Source organism: Dama dama, chromosome 2 (assembly GCF_033118175.1).
Source record: "Dama dama isolate Ldn47 chromosome 2, ASM3311817v1, whole genome shotgun sequence".
NCBI classification, from domain to species: domain Eukaryota; kingdom Metazoa; phylum Chordata; class Mammalia; order Artiodactyla; family Cervidae; genus Dama; species Dama dama.
This window is the reverse complement of record NC_083682.1, coordinates 6,206,168-6,229,196: the sequence shown is the minus strand read 5'-3', so window position 1 is coordinate 6,229,196 and position 23,029 is coordinate 6,206,168. Positions and strand designations below refer to the sequence as shown.

The window sequence follows — 23,029 nt, the reverse complement described above, 5'->3', positions numbered from 1 at the left end:
GTGACATTATAGAGCCTGCAGGCCTCCTGAGTCAGCTTGCCCTCCTGGGATAATTTAAAGAAAAGACAGGCTCCTCTATTTCTGGGCTGGTTCATTCAACTGGTTGCAAGGGGATTCTGTCCCAGGACACCAACATTCCAAAGTCAAGAGGGAATATATCATCGTGGAAGTTGGAAACAGGTAAAAAGTGAACCCGGGAAACACAGGGTGGGGCAGGGGAGAGCCAGGCAGAGTTCAGTGCCAATCTCACAAAAAGTGACGAGATGCCCACTGCCTGTCCACAGGGGGAGCTGCTGCTGAGAGACGGGATGCTGTTACGTTTCCCAGAGAAAGAAAAATTGAAATTATTATAAGTGACGTAGAGAACACCACTGACCCTGACACATTGGAGACATTTACAAAGATTTGTTGAATTGGACAAGAGCATTAAGCCTTGGGCCTGACATTTTTATAGCCTGGGTTTCAGTATATGAGGACATTCTACTCTTGCCTCATTATTTATGGCAATATCCACGATCGATAAATTAATTTCTTCCAGTTAAAAAAAGAAAAAAACACAAATGACAAAGTGAAGGAAGAGGTTCAGCCCACTGGAAGTTGCTCTGGCTACTGGGATTTCTTCGTGTTCCCCCCAGAGAGGCCCAGTGCAAGGACCCAACCCAAGTGGCCAGGGCTGAAGAGTCACTTGTCTTTCCTTAGCACCAGGATCTCAGAAAGCAAAAAGACTCACCCCTTAATCTCACATTCCTATGCACCTCACCCATAAAACACAGCGACACACCCATGTCTGTTCCTGTCTTTCTTACCTCCAACCCCGGACCTGGGACAACTCAGGGTCCTAACAAGTGCTCAGACGGCCTGATGCTCTGTGGGCCTCCTCTCAGGATCCACAGGCCCTGCGGGAGCTGGGGACCACCTGGATCACCAGCCATGACTGGATCCAGGGAGTCTGCCCTCATGCCCGACACAGGAGGGTGAGGCCATTTTGGCTCATAGGTAGCATAAAAGGGGGAAGATGAGGAATCAGGGGGCAGCTAGGGAAAAAAAAATGTGCAGAGCCGACCACCAGAGACAGAGTGTAACTTAACCAGGTGTCCACAACATCCACAGGCACGCAGAATGCCGTGGCTCCCAAAAGAAACACACTGGCCTGTGTGCTAGAGTTAACACAGCCGCCTCAGACCCATACCCGAGCCCGTCTGCACCAGATCCCTTTGACACACTCCCCGGTTTCCACACACTTAGACACCCATTCAGAAATCCAGGGCAGCACAAACGCCCTGGGCCCCTCGCCTGCTGGTTCAGTCCCCTGCCTCCTTCCCCGACCACCCCAGCAGGACCGTCCTCCCCAAACCCCCGAGAGTCTCAGGGAGACCCGGCCGCGCCTTCGAGCTCCGCGCCCCCGGGGACACACGCCCAGCGGGGCCCCGCCGCCCCTCCAGCGGGTCCAAGCCTCTCCCGGCTCTGTCAGCATCCGCGGATTTCCCGGCCACTTGTAATTATTCCCCCGACACTTTGTCTCCCAACACAAACCGTCTGAGTCACAGAAGATGCTTCCCCCACCCCGGAGGCCTGGCTCCGGCTCCTCTCCCACGCCCCCAGCCGCTCTCTCCGCGGGGGCCCCCCTCTCCGCGCGGCTCCAGCCGTCCCCCTCGCCCCCCCGATCCCCCCTCTCGGAGCCCACCACCACCACCACCCCACCTCCGGAGCCCACCTTGAAGCTGCTTGAAGCGTCCCTCCAGCACGCTGGCGTACTGAGCCGGGTTGATGAAGGCAGCGGGCGAGAGCAGGAACCCCCCGGGGTTCTGAGCCCCCTCCACAGCCTCACAGTAAAACTCACCGGCCCCGTTCAGGCCGTACCCGGGCGCCCTGCCCACCCCGTGCCCATTCATGGTGCCGCTGCCCCTGGATCGCCCGCGGCCCAGAGTCCATGCTCTGCCCGCGCCGGGGCGGGGCGCCGAGGGTCCGCTCCCCCGCGAGCCGGGGGTCCCGGTTGGCAGGCCGTGTAGCCCGAGGGCGGTGGAAGATTCGAGGAGTTGGGTGAAAAAGGAGCAGCGGGAGGTCTGAGCCCCCGAGCGCTCCGGCACCCGTCGGCAGAGCACACCTGGAGACCGAGGCAGCTCCAGACAAACAGGTCGGACAGTGACGGGGGAGGGGCGGGGCGGAGCCGGCCGGCGAGGGCAGGGCCGGGCCCCGGGCCGGAGGAGGGACCCGCCAGCGCCCTCGAGACCTGCCGGTCTGGCCCGGAGTTGCCTCGGAGTGCACCAGACCCGAGAGGACCGGTCCCCCCCGCATCCCTCGCCCCACCCCCCACCCCCGCCCCCGGCCCCAGGTCAAGTCCTGCTTCCGAAGGTTTGCAGGTGTGTAGAGGATGCCCCCTGGCTGTGAGTCTGGGAGGTCCCGTTCAGGACATGGGCTTTGATCCCCAGCTGTGAGAGCCCTGAGAAAGAGAAATCCTGGAAAGGGCCAAGCCAGCTCAGTACTAGCCAGGCACGGGGGCTATACTGTTTGCTTACATTCCTTTAATTGTAATAGATGGTGTTATCTTCCTCCCTGGTTTGTCATTCTCACCTCCAGTTCCAGATTCTTCCCTGCCCTGGGGCCCATCAGGCCGTCCTGGGGCCAGGCCATCCCAGGCCCCCAGTACACCCACAGCTGGGCACATCTACCTGACTCCCTTCCCACTTAAATATATATATATATATATATAACTATATATATATTTGGCTGCTCTGGGTCTTAGTTTCTGCAGTGGGATCTTGAGTTGTGACAGGGGGATCTTGTTCCCTGATGAGGGAGTGAACCCAGGCCCCCTGACTCTCCCTTGGGAGAGCCAGGTTCTTCCTGGTTCTCCCTGGTTCTACCCGTTGGGAGGGCAGAGTCTTAGCCACTGAACCACCAGGGACGCCTTCCCGTCCCACCTTTCTATGGGCTTCAGCCCTTGTCACTTACAGCTCACTCCTGTCCCCTTCCATCCTCCTTCATTCGGTATTTTCTGGCACCTATTGGTGCAAGGCGCAGGGCTGGGTGAAGCCCGTACAGCGAGGCCTCCTCGGAAGAGCCCAGTTTAGTGGTGCAGATAAACACCTACTGACAGCCTGGGTTGGCATGTGTTGAGCACACATCGAAATAGTCCTGGGTATCATATGTCACATGCACACAGCTGTCATGACCTTCTAGAGGCTACTCTTACCCGAAATCAGGGTACCAGAGAAACCTTTCCCCAAAGACGTAGCATTCTCTATGACCCATGTCTTCTGCCTTTGCTCAGCGATAGAAACAGTGCTATGAGGGTTTCACAAGCCTGCGTGTAGACCTAGCCAGAAGGACAGGGGGGCACAGGAGAAACTGACGAGGGATTCCCGGAAGTAATGGCCACCACGCGGGGGTTCCTCAGACTGATGTTGGGCTGGCTGAAAAGAATTACCCAAAGAGCTTGAAACCCCGATTTCTGGACCATAGGTCCAAAGACTCTGATTCATTGTGTGCAGAAAGGGGTTTGAGAACCTGTATTTGTGAAATATCCTTGAGTGATCCTGTCAAAGGTGCGGCCGAAGTTGGGAAACCGCTCCCCCCTCCAATGTCTCCCTTCATCCAGGAGGCCACCCCACCCACGCTGGGAGCACTGCCTCTCGGGGAATAGCTATGACCTCTTCCACGGCACTGGGCTGGGAGGCCAGCAGGTCAGCGGAAAAGATGAGTGTGGCGTGGAGGAGGGAACCAAACAGGGTGGGTGGCCTTGGGGTGTGTGGGTGACTCAGCCCCACGCCAGCCGCCGGTGGTGTCAGGTGGCAGCTGCACTCTTGTTGCCATGGCAACTCCTCCCCAGAACGCAGGGAGGCCCGTCAAACGGGTTTGCTGGTGCTCAGAGGAGCTTGAAGGGGAGAACCCAGGCCATAGGGGAAGGCAGGGGCTGATGCGAGTGGAGAGCAACCCGGGAGGATGGGCGGTGGAAACCAGCGGTGGGTAGAGGGAACCTGCTTCAGGGAACAGGTAGATGAACTAATGGGAGGAACAGGCGGCAGGCAGGTGGAAAGAACAGGTGGGAAGGGAGAGGAGCGGCTACTGAACTGAGAGGGAGAGCAGGTGTGAGAGATGACAGTGAGAATCAAGGAAGACAGCAGAGGATGAAAGGAAGGGAGAGGTGGGTGGAAATAGAACAGCAAGACTAAGAATGCAAAGGAATTAAGGAACATGACTCAGGGACAGAGGCCAGGCAGTCAGCTGAGCGCACAGCGGAACATGGCTGAGTCTCAGCATCAGCATGGCTTCTCCCTGCTCGGGGGGAAGGAAGCTGGGGCACTTTGTGGATTGCACGTGGTTTGTTCTTGAGGCTGGCATTGGGGACTAGGGCTTGGTAGGGTGATCTGAATTTCCCACTCTAGTGCAGCAGCTTCGAAAGAGCGTCAGTCTTCCCATGAAGTTGAAGGACTCTTCAAGACAAGCTTCCCTCCCCAGCATCCTCAACATCTCCCCCAGCCCTCCCCTGATCTCACCTGCCAGGGCCTTAATTCGGGACCTCTCAAAGAGGCGGGCCGAGCTGCTGTCATTGTCCCAGTCCGAGTCGGGCAGGTCCCAGCGGTTGTTGATGTCACTGTACTGGCCCTGGATCTCCAAGCTGTCAAAGTCTGTGGGCGACAGGGTGCTGCTCATGGTGGTGGGTGGCCTCCTGCTCCTGCAAGGGGAAACGGGGCTGGTGAGGGGCATCTTGAAGCCATGGAGCCCACCACTCACCATGTTCTCCTCTCCTCCTGCCCTAGATCTGCTCTGCTCTACTGATGACCAATGACTGTGGTTGCTTTCTTTGCCAGTGGAAATCATCCCCCGGTGGGAGAGGAGAAACCATGGTGGAGAAGCTGAGAGACAGGAACACAACAGACCCACATGGAGTGAGGTCGGAAGGCAGCAGTGTCTCAGAGCAACATAGTGGAGACAAGGGCTCCAGAGCCTCAGGCCAGAGAGGGGCAGGAGGCAGGGAGCTGAAGGTGGCGATGGCCATTGGGGTGGCTCTGGACAGTGGTGTGGGAACACCAGGGCAATGCGAGAAACAGGCCTGGGATCCCATGGGCAATAGTGAGTACTAACCAGAGTTCTTTCATTCCTGGTTCCACAAACTGTTCAGAGCCCCGCACCTCCGCTACTGCCTCCCACAAGGTGGCTTCCTGTACTCTGGAACAGATTTAAGATGGAAAGACCCAGATCCTGCTCTCAGGCCAAGAGGCGTCTATGACACACCAGGAAGCCTGACGTACTGCTAACAAGTATGGATACAGAGGCCAGGGGTTTGACAGAGGACACAGTATGGTTCTCTCCCCCGGTTTCTTTCGTTTGGGACAGAGAATACGTAATAGGGGCTCGATGAATATCCATTGTGCTATGTGTCCTCGCCACTTACATGCATCACCTCACTGCAACCCTCTGTGGGGTGAGGGACCACTATCATCCCTATTTCATAGATGAGGAGGTTGCTCTGTAAAAGTTAAACCAGGGTTCAAGGTCACTGGAAGGAGTAGAGCTAGATTTTGAAGCAAGATTCTGGAGGACAAGCTTTTTTTTTTCCTCCCTGGGCAGCATGTGGGATGCTAGTTCCCCAACCAGGGATAGAACCTGCACACCCCTGCACTGGAAGTGCAGAGCCTTAACCACTGGACCACCAAGGAAGTCCCTGGAGGACAAGCTGTTAATCACAATATTTACATGTTCCTCGAACTTCCTGGAGCCCGTCAGAGCTCCCTGAGAGAGATGAACAGCCATTGCTCCCTTCCAGGGCCCAGGCTGGGGAAACTGGGGCCGTGGATGCTCGCCAGCACAACTCACAGCTCTCTGTTACACAAACAACCCTGTCTGTCTCAAAACTAACAAATGAGCTTCAGATTAGTTTCTAGGGATTTTTTTAAAAAACAAAACTCTACAGTTCAAAGTTCTTGAGTAATTCAGCACTCATTCAAGAGCACGGAGGGGGCTGGCTCTGTAACTGAACCCCAAATTCTGCATGTCTCATTTTCCTAGTGCCTCTCAAATACAAAGATATTTTAATCCTTAGCGCCACTTCCAAGGGTTGAGGCTATGACCTTGGCAGTCTCTGCTTCTGGAAAGGAAGTACCGTACCTCTTGTGTGGTTTGGGGGGACGGAAGAAAGAATGGGTGGTGAGATGTGGGTGGTGAGCGAGAGGTGTTCTCATGGGCGCACAGGGCGGAACTTGGCTTCTGTCATTAAGTGGTTCCACGAAGCGGAACCCCAGGCACATGAAGGCCAGGACTGCCTACCCCTCCCCTTTCTCCCAAAGAGAAAACATGCAAGGATTTCCCTGGGAGCTCAGGTCTCAGTTTCCTAGATTTGGGCTTTTCATTCCCTGTAATAGGAAAGAGGGGCTTCCCTCATAGCTCAGTCGGTAAATGCAGGAGACCCCGATTCAATTCCTGCATTGGGAAGATCCCCTGAAGAAGGAACTAGCAACCCACTCCAGTATTCTTGCCTGGAGAATCCCATGGACAAAGGACCCTGGCGGGCTACAGTCCATGGGGTCACAAGAGTGGGACATGACTTAGCAACTAAACCACCACCAATAGGAAAGAGAACTTCATTTCCACTAGGTTCAGGACTCCTTTCTCATTTAAAATCCATCGTTTCCCCTAATCCCCAGCAGAGTCTTTCAATTTGCTCTGTAAATATTTATATAAAAATAAATTCTAGGGCAGAGTCAGGGCATCCTGAGCAGAGAATGCTGTAGGCAAGGTGTGACCTGAGCTAGAGTCCCCTAACACTCTCAACCACCAGACAGCGGAGCAGTCCAGACCCCAGGACCAGTTCGAATTCCGTTTCTCTGGGCCCCTCAGGTTAGGGCTTCCCCAGCAGCAGTCATGCACACACTGATCTCTGGGATGGACACTCCCCGCACTCCCGCTCTCTCTGCATAGGGCATGCGACCATGCTAAGTTGCTTCAGTCATCTCCAGCTCTTTGCAACCCCTTGGATTGCAGCCCACCAGGCTCCTCTGTCCATGGGATTTTCTAGGCAAGAATACTGGAGTGGGTTGCCATGCTCTCCTCTAGGGGATCTTCCCCTCCCAGGGATCGAACCCAAGTCTCTAACGGCTCCTGCATTGGCAGGTGGGTTCTTTACCACCAGCGCCTCCTGGGAAGCCCCTCCCTGCATAGACCTGCCCACAAAAATCCCTATATACCAGAAGTCCCCAACCTTTTGGACACCAGGAACCAGTTTTGTGGAAGACAACTTTTCCATGGATTGGGGGTGGAGGGGATGGTTTGGGGATGATTCAAGCATTTATTTTGTACACTTTATTTCTATTATTATTACATCAGTTCCACCTCAGATCATCAGGCATTAGATCCTGAAAGTTGGGGACCCTTGCTATATACAATGCCCCCCTTCTATTCTGTGACCCTTTTTCCTTTTATCAGAAATCACAAACCTCCTAAAACCTTTTAGTCTCCAGGGGTATGGCCAATGAGCTGTTGTAAAAGAACTAATTTGGGGGAGCTCCCTGGTGGCCTAGTGGTTAGTATTCTGGGCTTTCGCTGCCATGACCCAGGTTCAATCCCTGGTGGGGGTAAGTTCCTGCAAGTTGTGTGGTGCGACCAAAAAAAAAAAAAAACCCACTAATTTGGGATTCTTCAGGTGGGCTTATGCTTGCCATTTCTCTTCAGACCCCACCACTCCCTGTCCTTCCCAGCCTTGTCACACATTTTTATTACCTACTTGGTCCCTGAAGGCCTCTGAGGTTTTCAAACCCTGCTTTATGTCTTTGTACTCCACAGAAAGCAGACACGTAAAGAAATGTCTGACCCCATTTCCAGACTGTGTGTCCCCAGGACCCCTGGAAGCTGCACAAAACCAAACATGTATTGTTTTGGCTTCTGTTTGGTAATCCAACTTGGTCCCTCTGACAGGACTGAGGCGTGGATCCAGACCTCTCAGTGAGGTCCAGTTGTTAGAGCCGCTCCTATAACTTGGGGGAGAAAATATGGAGCTGGAGCCTCTCCTTCTCCCAGATAAAATGGCCCTTGGGCCAAATCCAATTCGAGACATACATGCTCTTCATCCTGAGTTTCCAGGGATGCCTGCCATTGTATAGATAAGCAACCAACACGGCCCTGGTGTCCTTAGATCACAGGTCCCCACAGGGCCACCATGTTGGGACTCCGAGGAGTTAATTCCCATAGTAAGTCATGCTTTCTGGTGTCCTTGAGCACAGCAGTTCTGAGGGCCCCTGAGTTTTGGTTTCCAAGCATTTGGGCTCTGGAGCCCCCTGGCCTTTTGGACAATATGCTGTGTTCCCTGCTACCATCTTCGGAGTCCTATAGTTTTCTGTTTCTTTAGATAGATCCCACCCTGGTTTCTTTTCTCTGATTTATCATTCCTTGCTTTATCTGGGTCTCCGTACTTATTTTCTTAGTCAGCCTGTACCCCTAGCCTCATGCCCACCTACGTCTCTCTCTTTGCTGAAGAATCGTCTACCTGATTGTTCTCCATGGATTCCTGGACTCTGGCAACAGCAGCTAATCCAGATTACAGTTTCACCAACACCTTATTCTTAGCCGCTGACCTGGAGGCCAGGCCTGAGTAGCTTACATTGTTCATGCTACGAGAAAGCCAACTCCCGCCAGCTGCAAGCTTGGGGTCCTGCTAGGTTCTCCGTCCAGACACTGCTGGATGTGGACTCTGCTCAGCCTAGTGCCGATCCTCCAGGGCACCTGCCCCCCTTCTCCTTTCCTCCGTTTTGCTGGCATGTAAAGCTAGAAATCCAATCCCTCTGGCTAGAGTCTGTCTTGTACCCTAATTCCTTCTCTTGCCACATCCTCCTCCTGATTAATTCTCTACCGCCCTCAGAGACAGTTGATCATTCCCTCTTCTGTGCTCCCACAGCACTTCAGGATGCTGCTATTATTACGCTTATCACATTGTATTACAGTTCGTTGTTTATGTGCCTCTCTGCCTGCTCCCCTTTTAACCCATTGAGGACAAGGGTTGGGTCTTACTCATGTTTGTATTTTCCTAGTACGATAGCTATTCAATAAAGGGATATTGAATGAATGGGCTAGCATTCCTCCCCACTCTCATCAAATGCATATCTTTTTTTAGGTCTAGAGAAAAAACGCAAGGAAAGCATGAAAATGGCATCAGAGAAGAGTCTCTGCTCCTCATCTCTAAAGTTCAGGATTATTCTCAAATTTGCATGAATAACAATTACTTGGAGGGCTGTTAAAACACAGACCAGTGGGCTCTGTTCCCCAGAGCTTCCAGGGCTGGGGCCTGGGAATTTGCATTTCTAAACTGTTCCCAGGTGACACTAAATCTACTGGTCCGGGGACCACAGTTTGAGGGCCACTGCTGTCCAAAGATGAGGAGCAGTTAGAATTAGAAAAGCTACAAGAGCAGAGGAAGACACAAAGTTTCAGGGGTGAGTGTGACCTGAGGTTAGCTTCTGGATCTGTTTAGGCTCTATGCTAAACTCAAATACAACTTCCCCCGAGAAACCCCAAGACCCACAAAGAGCCAGAAGCCTCAGGCAAGGAGAGAGGAAAATGAAGATGGAGTGGGTTTCAGATCTAATGAGACAAACAGAGCTGATGGCTGGACACAGGCGAATCAGACGCCCGGAAGGAGGGCGATATGGCTGGAGACGTGGCTGGGAGGCGGAGTTGAACCAATGACAACAGGATGGATAACAGATGAGAAGGAGTGGGGACTTTGGCAAAGTAAAAATCTTTTTGGACTCAAAGTATGAATGGACGAGCAAAGAGATAAAAGGAGAAAGAAATCACAAACTCAGGGCTGCTAGGATAGCAGAAGGAAGATGCACGCAGGGAGACAAGACAATCAAAGAGACAAAACCCCAGCCTATTCCCTCAAGGCTGTGTTCTTGATAAAACACCGGGAATTCTCCTCCAAGGAACTTAGGAACTGTGCTGGAAGAGTGGGACTGGATTTTTGCTTCATCTTGTCCTTTAGAATCCTCCACTCAGGGCAGAATTATTCAGACTACTTTTCACTCCCTTGCTACGCCCCTCCCCCAAGTCTGTAACCCATGGGTTACATCAGTTTCTCTAAGGAACAAATCTAAGATCCCTATTAGCTTTTTCCTCCTTACTCCTTTGCTCTTCTGAATATGCCAAGAGGTTGCCCCGCACCTCAAGCTGAGACACAGATTTGGGACTCACTCTGCCCCCTTCACCCTCAAGGAAAACTGGTCTGTAGATACCCTGCCGGTGCCTGAACCGACCAGCGCTGGAATTGTAGCTGCCCTCGGAGGGAAGGAGGGCCGCTGAGAAACAACCCACGGAGACAGCATGTAGCAGGTTAGGACCGGAGCAAGCCTGCGGCTCAGACAAGCATGCAATGCCACGGGGTTAATGGGCTGAAGTCGTTCCGAGCCAGAGGGGATGGCAAAGGCCCGATCGTGGTGCTGGGAACACCCCAGAAGGAGGCCTTGCCCGCTAGCTCTGCGCCCGCGGACTCCAAGCCGGCCGCACGCATCTCGGCCACAGGGACACCTTTCGCTGTCTCTTCCCCGCCACCCGCAGGGGTTTCATTCTCCCTTCTTCCTCTGCCAGCGTTCCGCTCACCACGGCCAACCGTGTCCCCTTCTCTCACACACTATGGGGGAGCATAAAGGAGAGCGTGGAGCTAGCTACCAAAGAGGCGAGGAGAAGCCCACCCGGCTCCAGAGGGAGCCCCCAGCCGGCTGGCGAGAGGGAGTCGGGCGCTCGCAGCCTCGGGGCAGGGACCGCCGAGCGCGCCCGCAGCGCCTGGACCGGCGCCGGCCGGCCCGCCTCCGCGATGCGAACAGCTGGCGCTGTCACACACGCGCAGAGCCCGGCGACCCGCTCCCCTAACGCGTTTGTCAGCCCCAACTCTTCCAGACTCTTCTCTGGGCTCGGGAAAGGCCCGCGTCCCGCACGCCTCGATCCCCACCGGCCGCACACGGGTACCTGGGTGGCTGGCGCTTGACTCTCCATCCTATCCCCGGGACCCAGAGGGAGCGGGCACCCGGGGCCGCATCCTCCCGCCCCTGCTCCCCCGACCCGTCCCGACCCCGACCCCGACCCCGCCGCCCGCGCACGTCTGCACAAAGCGCACCGCCCAGCCGGCCAGGACAAAGCGCGCCCGGGCGCCGGCACCTACCTCGGTGCGGAGCGCTGGCCGGACAGGCGGGAGCGCGGCCGGCGGGGGCGCACCGGGAGTCGCCGCGCCCGCAGCCCGGCCGCGTGGGGCGGTTGCGGGCGGCGGCCGGGCGCACGGCAGGCAGCGGGCGGGCGCTGTCACGGGGCGCGAGCCGCGCGGGGGGCGCGCGGGGCCGGCGGTGGCGGGGCGCGTGGAGGTGCGCGGGCGCGAGCGGCGGGACTGCGGCGCCGCGGAAGGAGGACAATAGCCTCCCCCTGCCGCAGGCCGCCGGCTCCCGCGGGAGGCCGGGGACCATCTGGAGCCGGCGGCCCCGCGGGGCTCGGGGCGGGGCCCGAGTCACCCCCTCCCCGCCCGGCGCCATGGCAACCACGGCCCCTCTCGGGTCTCTGCTCAGCTCCCCGGCCCGGGGTCGCTGACCTTCCCCGGGGCGAACGCGGCGTCGGCTCCTCCGCCGGCTCCCGACCCCCCACCGCCTACCCCGTGAGTGCCCCCAGAGCCCCGCCTTCCGTTCCTCGCCGGCCCTGGTCACCCTCGGGCCGTCTGGGTACCCCCCACCGCTTGCGGGGCTGTCTCCGCAGTTTGAGTACCCCACCTTTGTCCCTGCTCCGCTTTTCGCACAAAATCTACATCCCCGGAACATGCGATCTTTCCTTTAATGACACTCACCGCCCAGAAGGTTTCCCGGTATTCAGCCTCTTTTCCGTCCCGATTTTTTCCTCTTTGGGCACCTCCGGTCAGTCCATCTCCCTTTAAGCATTTCTTTCATCCATCCCTTCCCTCTCTGGTCCTCCTTCGGTCAGGGAGGCCGGCTCTCTTTCCCAAAGCATCTCCATGGTACCATGTGGTGGAGATTCGTCTCCTCGCCGATCAGATTCTCAGAACAGTCATCACTGCAGCTCCTCTCAGCTCCTTCTCAGCTCCTCTCATTTATCAACCAGAATTCCGGCCTACTCACTGTCTTAAAAGGGAATGGGGGTGGGGACGGACATTTCTAGGCCTGGCACAGCTGGGTTTCTCCTTAGTTTAGTAGCATCGGAGTGGTCTAACGGTCTGAGGTCATTAACCAAGGTGAACTGCTATCTCCTTAAGAGAGAAAAGAATTATACCCAAATAGTAAAGTTAAAGAGTGCCAGGTAGGTGCTAAAAGTGCATTTTATCAGGTGATTCCCTCCCCAACCGCCACCCCCTCCCCAGCTCTAAGAGGTAGGTAGATTTCTTAGATTTCTAAGATTTCTGACTTGAAATCTAAGCTCAGAGATAAACTGGTAACAGTCAGTTGAACTTTGCACGGAGCAGTCTGGATATAACCGTTCAATTTTATTGCCCCTGCACATGTGGGCCTGTCTCTACCTGGGATATGCCTGAAATGGCCAAATAAGGGCAATGTGAAGAATGAGCTTTGCATGAATTATTGGTTTAAGGCTTTGTTTATTTATGGGTAATGGCATTTTAGGATTTTGCTCCTTTAGGTAAAGGTATACATAGTGAAACAAATGTGTAAGTAATTGAGGTACTTTCCAGATAAGATTTTGATAAAGTGAAATCATTTGTCTTAAACCCGCTTGAAAACAAGTTCAAGGTTTAAAAAAAAGCCCTGCTACTAATCCAAACTAGTTGTGTCATCTCACCTACTTGGCCTCAGTCTTCCTAGACTATCAAATGGGTTGGGAGAGGGCTTAGTGTGTGAGTCGCACTAAAAGAAGATCTTGAAGTTCTCTCCCAGCTCTGATAGTCAGATTCCATTAGTAAACTGGAATCATTATTCTACCACCAAACTGTAACTTGGCCTTCTGGGGTATACTTCACCATTAGCTGTAATTTCAGGCTTTTTTTTTTTTTTAATTTGACTGTGTCAGTCTTAGCTGTGGCTAAGTTGTGTTCGACTCTTTGCAACCCCACAGACTGTACAGTCCATGGAATTCTCCAGGCCAGAAGACTGGAGTGGGTAGCCTTTCCCTTCTCCAGAGGATCTTCTCAACCCAGGTATCGAACCCAGGTCTCCCGCATTGCAGGTGGATTCTTTACCAGCTGAGCCAGGAGGGGAAGCCCAAGAATACTGGAGTGGGTAGCCTATCCCTTCTCCAGTCGATCTTCCCCACCCAGGAATTGAACCAATAAGCAAGACAATAATATCTTGTATATAGTGATTTGGGTTTCCCAGGTGGTGCTAGTGGTAAAGAACTTGCCTGCTAATGTAGGCAACAGAATGAGATGCAGGCTTGATTCCTGGGTCGGGAAGATCTCCTGGAGAAGGAAATGGCAACCAATAACTCCAGTATTCTTGCCTGGAGAATTCCATGGACAGAGAAGCATGGAGGGTTACAGACCATACGGTCACAGAGAGTCAGAGATGAGTGAAGCAACTTAGCACCCACATGTATAGTGATTTCCCCTTTTCAACATTTCATCATTCTTTTAAAAGCCTCATAAGTAAACATTCTCATTCTCATTTTAATGATGAGCAAACTGATGTTTAGACACCTAATGCGAATGCCAAGCACATAGAGTCAGTTCATGATAGAGACAGCAAGTCTTCTGATTCCGTGTATGTTCTTTCTCCTCTGCTAGAGCAGGAATATAGAAGAGTGGTTTAAAAGCATCACTTTGAGGGGACTTCCCTGGTGGTCCAGTGGTTAAGATTTCACTTTCCAACCCAGAGGGTATAGGTTTGATCCCTGGTCGGACAGCTAAGATCTCACAGGCTTGGGGCCAAGAAACCAAACCAAAACATGAAACAGAAGCAGTGCTGTAACAAGTTCAATAAAGACTTTTTTTTTTTTAAGTTTGGGATTAACAGATACAAAATATTATATGTAGAATGGATAAACAACAAGGTCCTTCTGTATAACACGGAGAACTATATTTAACATCCTGTAATAAACCGTAATGGAAAGGAAAATGAGGAAGAATATATATGTATAACTGAATCACTTTCCTGTACTTCAGAACTTAACACAACATTGAAAATCAACTATACGTCAATAAAAATATATATATATATTTAAAAAGCATCAGTTTTGGAGTCAGACTTATGGGCTTAAAATCTAGTTTAGCCACCTCTACCTTGGGCAAACTACTTAACCTCCCTGGAATTCAGTTTCCTATCTTAAAATATATCATAATGTGGGGATCAAATGAGTTATTGCAGATGAAGTACTAGAACAGTGCTCCGCACATAGTAAGCACTCAACCAGTGCCAGCTATTATTTTACTGTATTGTCATTTTTACCATACTGTTTCCCAATTTGGGGAGGAAGCATGTTCAATAAAGAGAACACCGAGATCGCTGGTCTCAGCTCTGTTACTGAGTTGCTTTGGAAACTTGCTATTTTGCTCTGCAGTGCGTCAGTACAGTCAATGATGAAGAAAATGCCTGTTTCCTTTTTACATGAGTGGTGCAAGTGAATGGAATGATGCCTACCACATATGCTGAGCTTCTTGGAGAACCCAGATCTGCGACTTCATGTTACCAAGATTCCTGAAAGGTCTTGGTATGTCTTCCTGCCACCAAACCTACAGACATGACTGAAGTCTCAGCTTTCGTTCCTGTGCCATGGAAAACGTCCCTCCTCTGTCTGAGAATGAGCCTTCTGGCACCTGCCCTAAGTCCCATTCCCTCCCGCACGCAGCCCCATGACTCTCATTCCTTCTGGTGAGTTCCCTCTCTTCTGGCTCCTTCCCATCAATATTTAAACATGCTCAAGTATCTGCCAGCTTAAAAAAACAAGTGAGAAACCTGGATCCTCCTCCATGTCTTGCCCTTAATCTTTACAATGACGGTCTTCTTGAGTCATCCAAACTCATTGGCTCCACTTCTTTGCCTCCTTTTCAATCAAACATTCATCCAAAACCAACCTGGTTTATATGCCAGGTGCCATGCTGGGATCTGGGGATCTAATAACGAGTAGAATGAACACTGTCTCTGTCCTCTTAGAGCTTACAGGCTGGTGGGGTTGACAGACATTAATAAAACAACCCTCAGATATATAAAAACAAAGAACTGTAGAATGAATGAAAAGTTTAGGGTGCTCTGTGAGAATTTAAGAATCATAGCATGGTTAGGGAGTTGGGGGGTGGGGGGTCAAGGGAGATGTCCCTCAAATAATTTGAGCTGAAATCTGAAATATGAGAAACATTAACCAGGCAGAGAATAGGGAATAATATTAGCAGTTACCAATGTTAATTGGGGACTATATTTCTATATTCATTTATTTGGCCATGCCAAGGTGGTTTGCTTGTGGGATCTTAGTTCCCTGACCAGGTATCAAACCTGGGGCTCTGACAGTGAAAGGGTAGAGTCCTAACCACTGGACCGCCAGGGAGTTCCCTGTTTGTATTCTTTATGCATAACATTTCATTTAATTCTGTAACAAATCTGGAGGTACGTATTAACCCCAGTTTACAGAAGTGGAAACGGAAGCATTGAGAGATGCAGTGCCTTGCCCAAGGTCTTGGCTACAGTGACACAGAGTGTGTGGACAGCTGGCCTGATGCTGCAGGCTGCATGGTGCATGTGAGAAGCAGAGAGAAGTCCAGTGGACAGAAAACAGAGGAAACATGTGGTGAATTGTGACTGGGAGGAGAGGCAACTGTTAGACCACACAGGGCTTATGAGGTCATTGAAAGAATTTGGTTTCTACCTTTAGAATCCTGGCAGTTACTGAAGGATTTGAAACAAGGAAGTGAAGTGATCAACTTTGTATTTTTAAAAGATTACTCCAGAGGACTTTCCTGGTGATCCAGTGGCCAAGACTCTGCATTCCCAATGCGGGGGGGCCCAGGTTCAATCCCTGGTCAGGGAACCTAGATCCCACATGCCCCATCAAAGACTGAAGATCCCAGGTGCTCCAACTAAGACATGGCAGCTTTAAATTATTTTTTTTTTTTAAAGATTATCCCAGCTGCTGTGTGGGGAACACGTTGGAGGGGGTATTCAATTTGATGTGAGAACCGGTTAGAAGCCTACCACCGTGGTTCAGTTGAGAGAGAAGATGGTAGCCTGAACTTGGCAATGGAGATAGAGGAACACACAGGTATAAAGGACTGAGAAGATGGGGTGATGGGTTAGACACAGGGGCGATGGCGAGGAAAAAAGGTTTGCTATGGATGGACTGTGCAACTGGAGGAAGGGAGGGAGGTACCATTTGCTGAGATGAGGTTTGGGCGAAGAGAGTGCTGGTCTTGGAGATATTGAGTCATCAACTGTATCTGGGTGTGGAGCTCAAAGAGGAGGTCTAGACTGAAGACGTGCATTTGGAAGAAATTAGTGTAGGGACAGACAACAAGTGCATGGGACAGATAAGCATTGGTGCAACTGATTCAATCTAATATAGACACAACTTCTGCTCCTCTAAAGCTGCTTTCAACCGGGTTGTCAATAATCCTACTGTTAAATACAGTGTCAGCTTCCAATTGCTATCTTAATATTTCTCTTGGTGGCACTGGACTCTAATTGTACCTGCTTCTTGAAGTGTTCTTCGTTCGGTTTAGGGTTGCCACCCTTTCCTGCTTTTCCTTCAACCCTTGCGGTCCCTCCTTTGTTTCTTTTGTGAGTTCCTTTCTGTTTGTCAGATAATTTTGTTGTTATTGTTGGTGATGGTGTTTTGTTCTGGGCCCTTTCCTCATTCTTCCTGGGCCATTTCATCTACCACGCTGCAGCCAGCATGGTCTTTTAATTTTTTCCCCTTATTTATTTATTTTTGGCTCTGCTGGGTCTTCTTGGCTCCCTGCGTGCTTTTCTCTAGTTGCAGAGAACAGGGGCTACTCTCTAGTTGTGATGTGCAAGCTTCTTATTGCAGTGGCTTCTCTTGCTGCTGAGCATGGGCTCTGGGGCCCAAGGGCTTCAGTAGTTGCAGCTCCTGGGCTCTAGGGTACAGGATACATAGTTATGGTGCGGTGGTTTAGTTGCTCTGTGGCAAGTGGGATCTTCCTGGACCAGGGATAGAACTCATGTCTCCTGCATCAGCAGGCAGATTCTTCACCACTGAGGCACCAGGGAAATCCCTAGAGTGGCTTTTATTTTTTTTTTTTTAACACAACAATCTGACAGATCACTTTGCTGAAAGCCCTTCTATGGCTCCCCAACATCTTTGGGATAAAGCCTAAAGTTCCTGCTGTTCTTCCTACACAAGGCCTTTCCTGGGCTCCAAATCTGGGGCAGGGCCCTTCTAGCATCACTGGCCTCTCACTGCCCATAGCTTGTGGCGGCATGTGGGATCTTAGTTCCCTGACCAGGATTGAACCCACACCTTTTGTAGTGGAAGCATGGAGTCTTAGCCACTGGAAGTCCAGTTCATAGTTGTATCTCCAGCAGAGCAGACATGTAGATATCTGTGCAATAAATTAGTGAATAACAGAAAAGACCTTGAGGGAGAAGGTGATTCCTTGTTATAAACAGAAGCAACTAAGATGTTTTCATACCAAACAATGTGTTTTTAATTTATTTTACCCCTGATCTATCTCCCATCACTTAAGTAACAGCAAGTGCCTCCTGGATACTGTCCTCTGCAGAAAAATTATACAGAAGATGAAAGTCTTGGTTTTTGACTCTTAATTAGATCTTTTCAAATCTGTTGCAGAGAAGATGTTTTTGAAAGCTGCAGTCTTTTAAAAACATTGTGAAAACCAGATTCTTGACAGGGATTTCTTTTTTCTTTTTCGGTTTTTTTTCTTCCTCTTAAATCTCAAGAGACAGAACCCAGTGAACCTAAAGTTTGGAGTTTATGCCATCAACTGTCTAATTGGAAAGCACATGTGAATTTTCCTTCCACACAGAAGATATAATCATTTTTGAGCTTGGAGCAAAACTGAAACAGATTGGGAAAGGAGAGCAAGAGAGTTCAGATGCAACTGTGGGACTTTGTTTTCTGTTCCCACCATCAAACAACAGGGGATGGAAGAGGCTCATAATCCACTTCATTACTGGAACTCTGAGAAGACACAGCCTTTCAAAGCACCCGGTGCTGGGGCTTCCCTGGTGGCTCAGTGGTCAAGAATCTGCCTGCCAATGCAAGACGCGGGCTCGATCCCTGATTGGGGAAGATCCCACATGCCTTGAGGCAACTAAGCCCGATTGCTGCAACTATTGAGCCTGTGCTCTAGAGCCGGGAAACCGCAACTCATTGAGCCCATGTGCTGCAACTACTGACGTCCTCGCACCCGAGAGCCCATGCTCTGCAACAAGAGAAGCCACTGCGATGAGAAGCCCGAGCATCGCAACTAGAGAGTGGCCCCCACTCAGCGCAACTAGAGAAAAGCCCTTCACAGCAGCCAAGACCTAGCACGGCCAAGAATAAATAAAATCTAAGCCCCTGTGCTAACAAGAGCAATTGCCAGAGTAGAAGTGGCACCGTCACCTGTGTAGGCAAAGTAGGCCTGACATCAACTTCATCTCCTCACCACCCCCAGCCTTCTCATCCCCTAAGCCCAAGTCTTCTTGGCTCCTTGACTTTGCAGGGACTCGGGAAAGTTCCTTGGTGCCCAGCCCCTGAGAGGCGTGTGGGAGCCAGCTGAGAACTGGGTGACGTCGGGGACTGCTGTTGGGGGGGGGGGGTGACGAGAACCCCACGGTGGTAGAGGCTGAGGCGTATGTGACCCAACTCAGGGACCCAATGGGGGCTCAGATGTACCAGGAAGAGCTGAAGTGGGAGCCACTGAACTTCCTACGAAGCAATCACTGCTTTCCGTTTACACCAAGACCACAGCTTCCACCTGCCAGAGAACAGTAACTCTGCAGTAGCCACAGTGCCCAATGGCTAAAACCAAGTTGGCAGTTAGGCAAGAGAGACAGAAGATGACACTTGACCTTGAAGCCCCTTCCCTGGTATCAGAATAATACAGAAACCTCAACACAGAACACCGTGAGAAGAAGACTGGGAGGAGAATCCTAAGAGACTGAGTTTAAAACTTGATTTAGTTTTAAACTATGATTGAGCTGTCTTGAATTGGCATGGTTTATTATTTATCTGCCTTTAGTAGAAATGGAGGCTGAAGAGCCAGGTTGAGAAATCAAGAAAATTATGTATTTCCTCACCTAAGTCTGTGACCTGAGGTTGTAAACAAGCCTGCTATACCAGGAAATGTCAGAATGGTGGGCTTGTGAGGGGAGCTCCAGCAACTTCCAAGGAATGACCTGATTTCTCGAGACTACGAGGAGGCCAACTCAGAGTTGTAATACCAATTCAGACATCATTTGTAAAGATCATGTAGTTGAAAGCAAAAGTCTGCCGATGAGCCAAGATAAAGTCAAATAGGGCATCTGATGGTTGTGGGTAGAGGAGGGGTGTGGAGCCCTACCTGGAGCTCCCTTCTACAGCGTGGAAAAGTCTGGGGTTCCAGGAGCCTCGCAGGATGTGCTCTGAGCTGAGCAACGCCCTAAGGGCACGCTGTTGCTGACTAAACTGGAGAAACTGGACCTGATTTGAGGACACAGAAATATTACATCCATTTATCTTTGTCCAGTTTGGATTCAAAACAGTACTTATTTATGGACCATCCGTCCCAAACTATTTTTAACTTGCAAACGTAAGCACCGTTAAAAACTGGGCCTAAAAACACATTTGAATGATTCCAGCTCACCTAGGAACAGGCTGGGATCAACCATGATTCTCAATATTTTTTATCTTACCTGTCAGTATATATGGTGCGTGAGTGCCCAGTCATGTTTGACTCTTTGCAACCCCATGGACTGTAGTCTTCCGGGCTCCTCTGTCCATGGGATCTTCCAGGCAAGAATACTGGGGCAGGGATTTCTTCCAGGGAATCTTCCTCCTCCAGGGAATCTTCCCAACCCAGGGATCGAACTCGAGTTTCCTATGTTTTCTGTACTGCCAGGCAGATTCTTTATCACTGAGCCACCTGGGAAACACTTACTTGTCAATAACGAACTACCTTTTTCTTCTAAAAAGCTTATGCCACAAACCCCTGGTAATACATGGTGAAAAAAAAGTCTGATGATACCCGTATACCTGAAATAAAATTTGCAGCATTTGCTTAGTGCTAATAACTGAAGGGATATCTTTGGGGTTCCTTGAGCAAATTGCGCTGGAAAATGTGAGTTGTGCTGGGAAACTGACAGTGCCAGACTCAAAAAGGGGAGATTCTGCATCCATCTTTGAAGTTATAGATCTCAGGTTAGTTTTCTATATTGTAGCCTGATTTACCTGTGCTGTGGCAGATAGCTAGGAACTAGTCAGTTCAACTATTATTGCCATCTGAAACTTTCTGGTGATTAGGACACAAGGTCCTGGAGTCTTGTGACCTTGTTGAAATTCTAGGCCATCACTTTCTAATTGTGTGACCTTGGACAAGTTATTTAATTTCTCTAAGCCTAGATTCCCCTGAAAATAGGGGATACCTGTAAGTGAAGTTGTGGTGAGAAATTAAACAATGCATGTCAGGTTCGTGATAGCTGGTGCCCGGATAAGGACTTAATAAATGTTAGCTATTGCTGAGATCATTATTTTACTTGCTTTGTATGTAGGCAAATCTTGCCTTAAGTAAAACATAATGTATGAAAATCTAGATTTGCAAAAAAGGTGAAATGGGGGTTGTTTGCATTACAAAAGGATTCTTCAGTTAATGAAAGAACTGATAACAGGATTTCTTTCAGGCAGTCCATTTCCCAGTATGTTTATCTTTTTAACATTTAAAAAATATTTTTATTTATTTTTATTGGAGTCTAATTGCTTTACAATGTTGTGTTAGTTTCTGCGGTATAACAAAGTGAATCAGCCACACGTACACATATATCTCTTCCCTCTGAGCCTCCCTCCCACCCCTCCTCATCCCATTCACTAGGTCATCGCAGGGCTCTGAGCTGAATCCCCTGTGCTATAGAGCAGGTACCCACTAACGATCCATTTTACACACGGTAGTATATATATGTCAGTGCGACCCTCTCAGTTCCTCCCCCCCACCCAGTCCCAGTATGTTTAAAATGATTTGATTCACACAAAACAGGCTTTATACATTTGAGGAACACAGTGTATAAGGCAAAGGACATCTGTAATATACAATCACTCAGGGCAGGTCTGAACCACTATGACAAGTTAACAATAACAGTCGTGGGTATTTCTCTCTACCCTTTATAAAAGGATTAGATGAATTCTCAGTGATTTCAAAGGGCAAAGCTGGGAACAATGGATGGAAGACACAGCAGGGAAGATTTCATTTCAATATATAGGAAAACTCTACCAAACCACTGCTGTCCAAAACCCGAATGGATTGTCTCTGAGGTGGCATATTTCCAACAATTCATGTAAATTCATCTGTTCAAGTAAATTCAACATTTCAAGTAAAAACTAGATATTAACTTGTCAGGACAGTTGGAATGACTATTGCATGATACTAGGGAGGTGTTTCCTAATCCTAAACTCTTAAAATATGCAACTATTAATAGATCGACTCTCTGCCTTGAATACCAGGAATAGGTTGAGGAAGGAGGTAGAGAGAGGCTGTTTGGGAGGAGGGGTGGAGATAAAGGAAATGAGCTGGAAGAAAATATTGCTCCTCTGGTTTGGAAGTACGAGATTAAATGACTTCTGAGATTTCTTCTAATTTAAAGATTTTGAAACTCTCAAATTGTTTCACTGATGCTTACTGTTCAGTGGCTCAGTCATGTCTGATTCTCTGTGGCCCTATGGACTGTAGCCTGCCAGGCTTCTCTGTCCATGGAATTTTCCAGTCAAGAATACTGGAGTAGGTTGCCATTTCCTCCTCCAGGGGATCTTCCTGACCCAGGGATCGAACCCGAGACTCGTGTTTCCTGCTCTGGCAGGTGGATTCTTACCACTGGCGCCACCTGGGAAGCCCCCAGATTGTTTCACAGATGCTATTTTAATCATATTCCTGGGAGAATTTTCCTATTTTAGTTGTGGAAAACTAGAACATAACACCTAAAGTAAGTGGTAAAATGGGAAAAGAATGGAGACATCCTGATCTTTTTTATTTTTGATCCCACAGCCTCTTCTCAGCTGTGAGAATGAGAGTTGGGGAAACAGAAGATAGAAGTGGTCTTAAAGCTAGAAAGGGTGAAAATCAAGTCAACTTTGGAGCTCAGTGAAAAATAAGCTCAATCAAGTTTCCCTATTACTAGCTTTAAAGACTTTGTATAGCACCATTCCTGGAAAAATACTTCAGAGAACTGTAATCAACCTTCTTAAGTGAACAATGCAAAGAAACAGAGGAAAACAATAGAATGGTAAAGACCAGAGAGTTCCTCAAGAAAACTGGAGATACCAAGAGAACATCTGATGCAAAAATATGCACAACAAAGGACAGAAATGGCAAGCACCTCACAGAAACAGAGGAGATTAAGAAGAGGTGGCAAGAATACACAGAAGAACTGTACAAAAAAGTCTTAATGACCTGGATAAACATGTTGGTATAGTCACTCACCTAGAGCCAGACATCCTGGAGTGTGAAGTCCAGAGGGCCTTAAGCATTGTTGTTGTTCAGTCGCCAAGTCGTGTCCGACTCGTTGTGATCCCCATAGGACTGTAGCCCACCAGGCTCCTCTGTCCATGGGATTTCCCAGGCAAGAATACCGGAGTGGGTTGCCATTTCCTTCTCCAGGGGATCTTCCTGACCCAGGGATTGAACCCGTGTCTCTTGCACTAGCAGGCGACTGCTTTACCAACTGAGCCACCTAGGAACAAAACTAGGAGAGGTGACGTAATTCCAGCTGAGCTATTTCAAATCCTAAAAGATCATGCTGTTAAAGTACTGCATTCAATAGGTCAATAAATTTGCAAAACTCAGCAGTGGTCACAGGACTGGACAAGATCAGTTTTTATTTCAATCGCAAAGAAGGGCAATGCCAAAGAATGTTCAAACTACCATACAATTGTGCTCATTTCACATGTCCGCAAGGTTATGCTCAAA

The 23,029-nt window shown here is 50.0% G+C and overlaps 1 protein-coding gene across 2 annotated transcripts in view; it reads right to left on the bottom strand.

Moving 5' to 3' along the window:
* The window catches only part of SPTBN2 (spectrin beta, non-erythrocytic 2), a 41,533-nt gene extending 29,625 nt beyond the window's left edge, over positions 1–11,908 (bottom strand). The window contains exons 1-2 of one of the 2 annotated variants that reach the window (XM_061162940.1): positions 11,813–11,908; positions 4,497–4,675 (exon numbers count right to left, since the gene is read on the bottom strand). In XM_061162940.1, coding sequence (XP_061018923.1) covers positions 4,497–4,653 — 157 coding nt within the window. In that variant the 5' untranslated portion in view covers positions 4,654–4,675; positions 11,813–11,908. Of the gene's footprint in view, positions 1–1,714; positions 2,116–4,496; positions 4,676–11,812 lie in introns of those variants that run through there. The other variant, XM_061162931.1, reaches the window with a different exon arrangement.
* Positions 11,909–23,029: the final 11,121 nt, after the last annotated feature.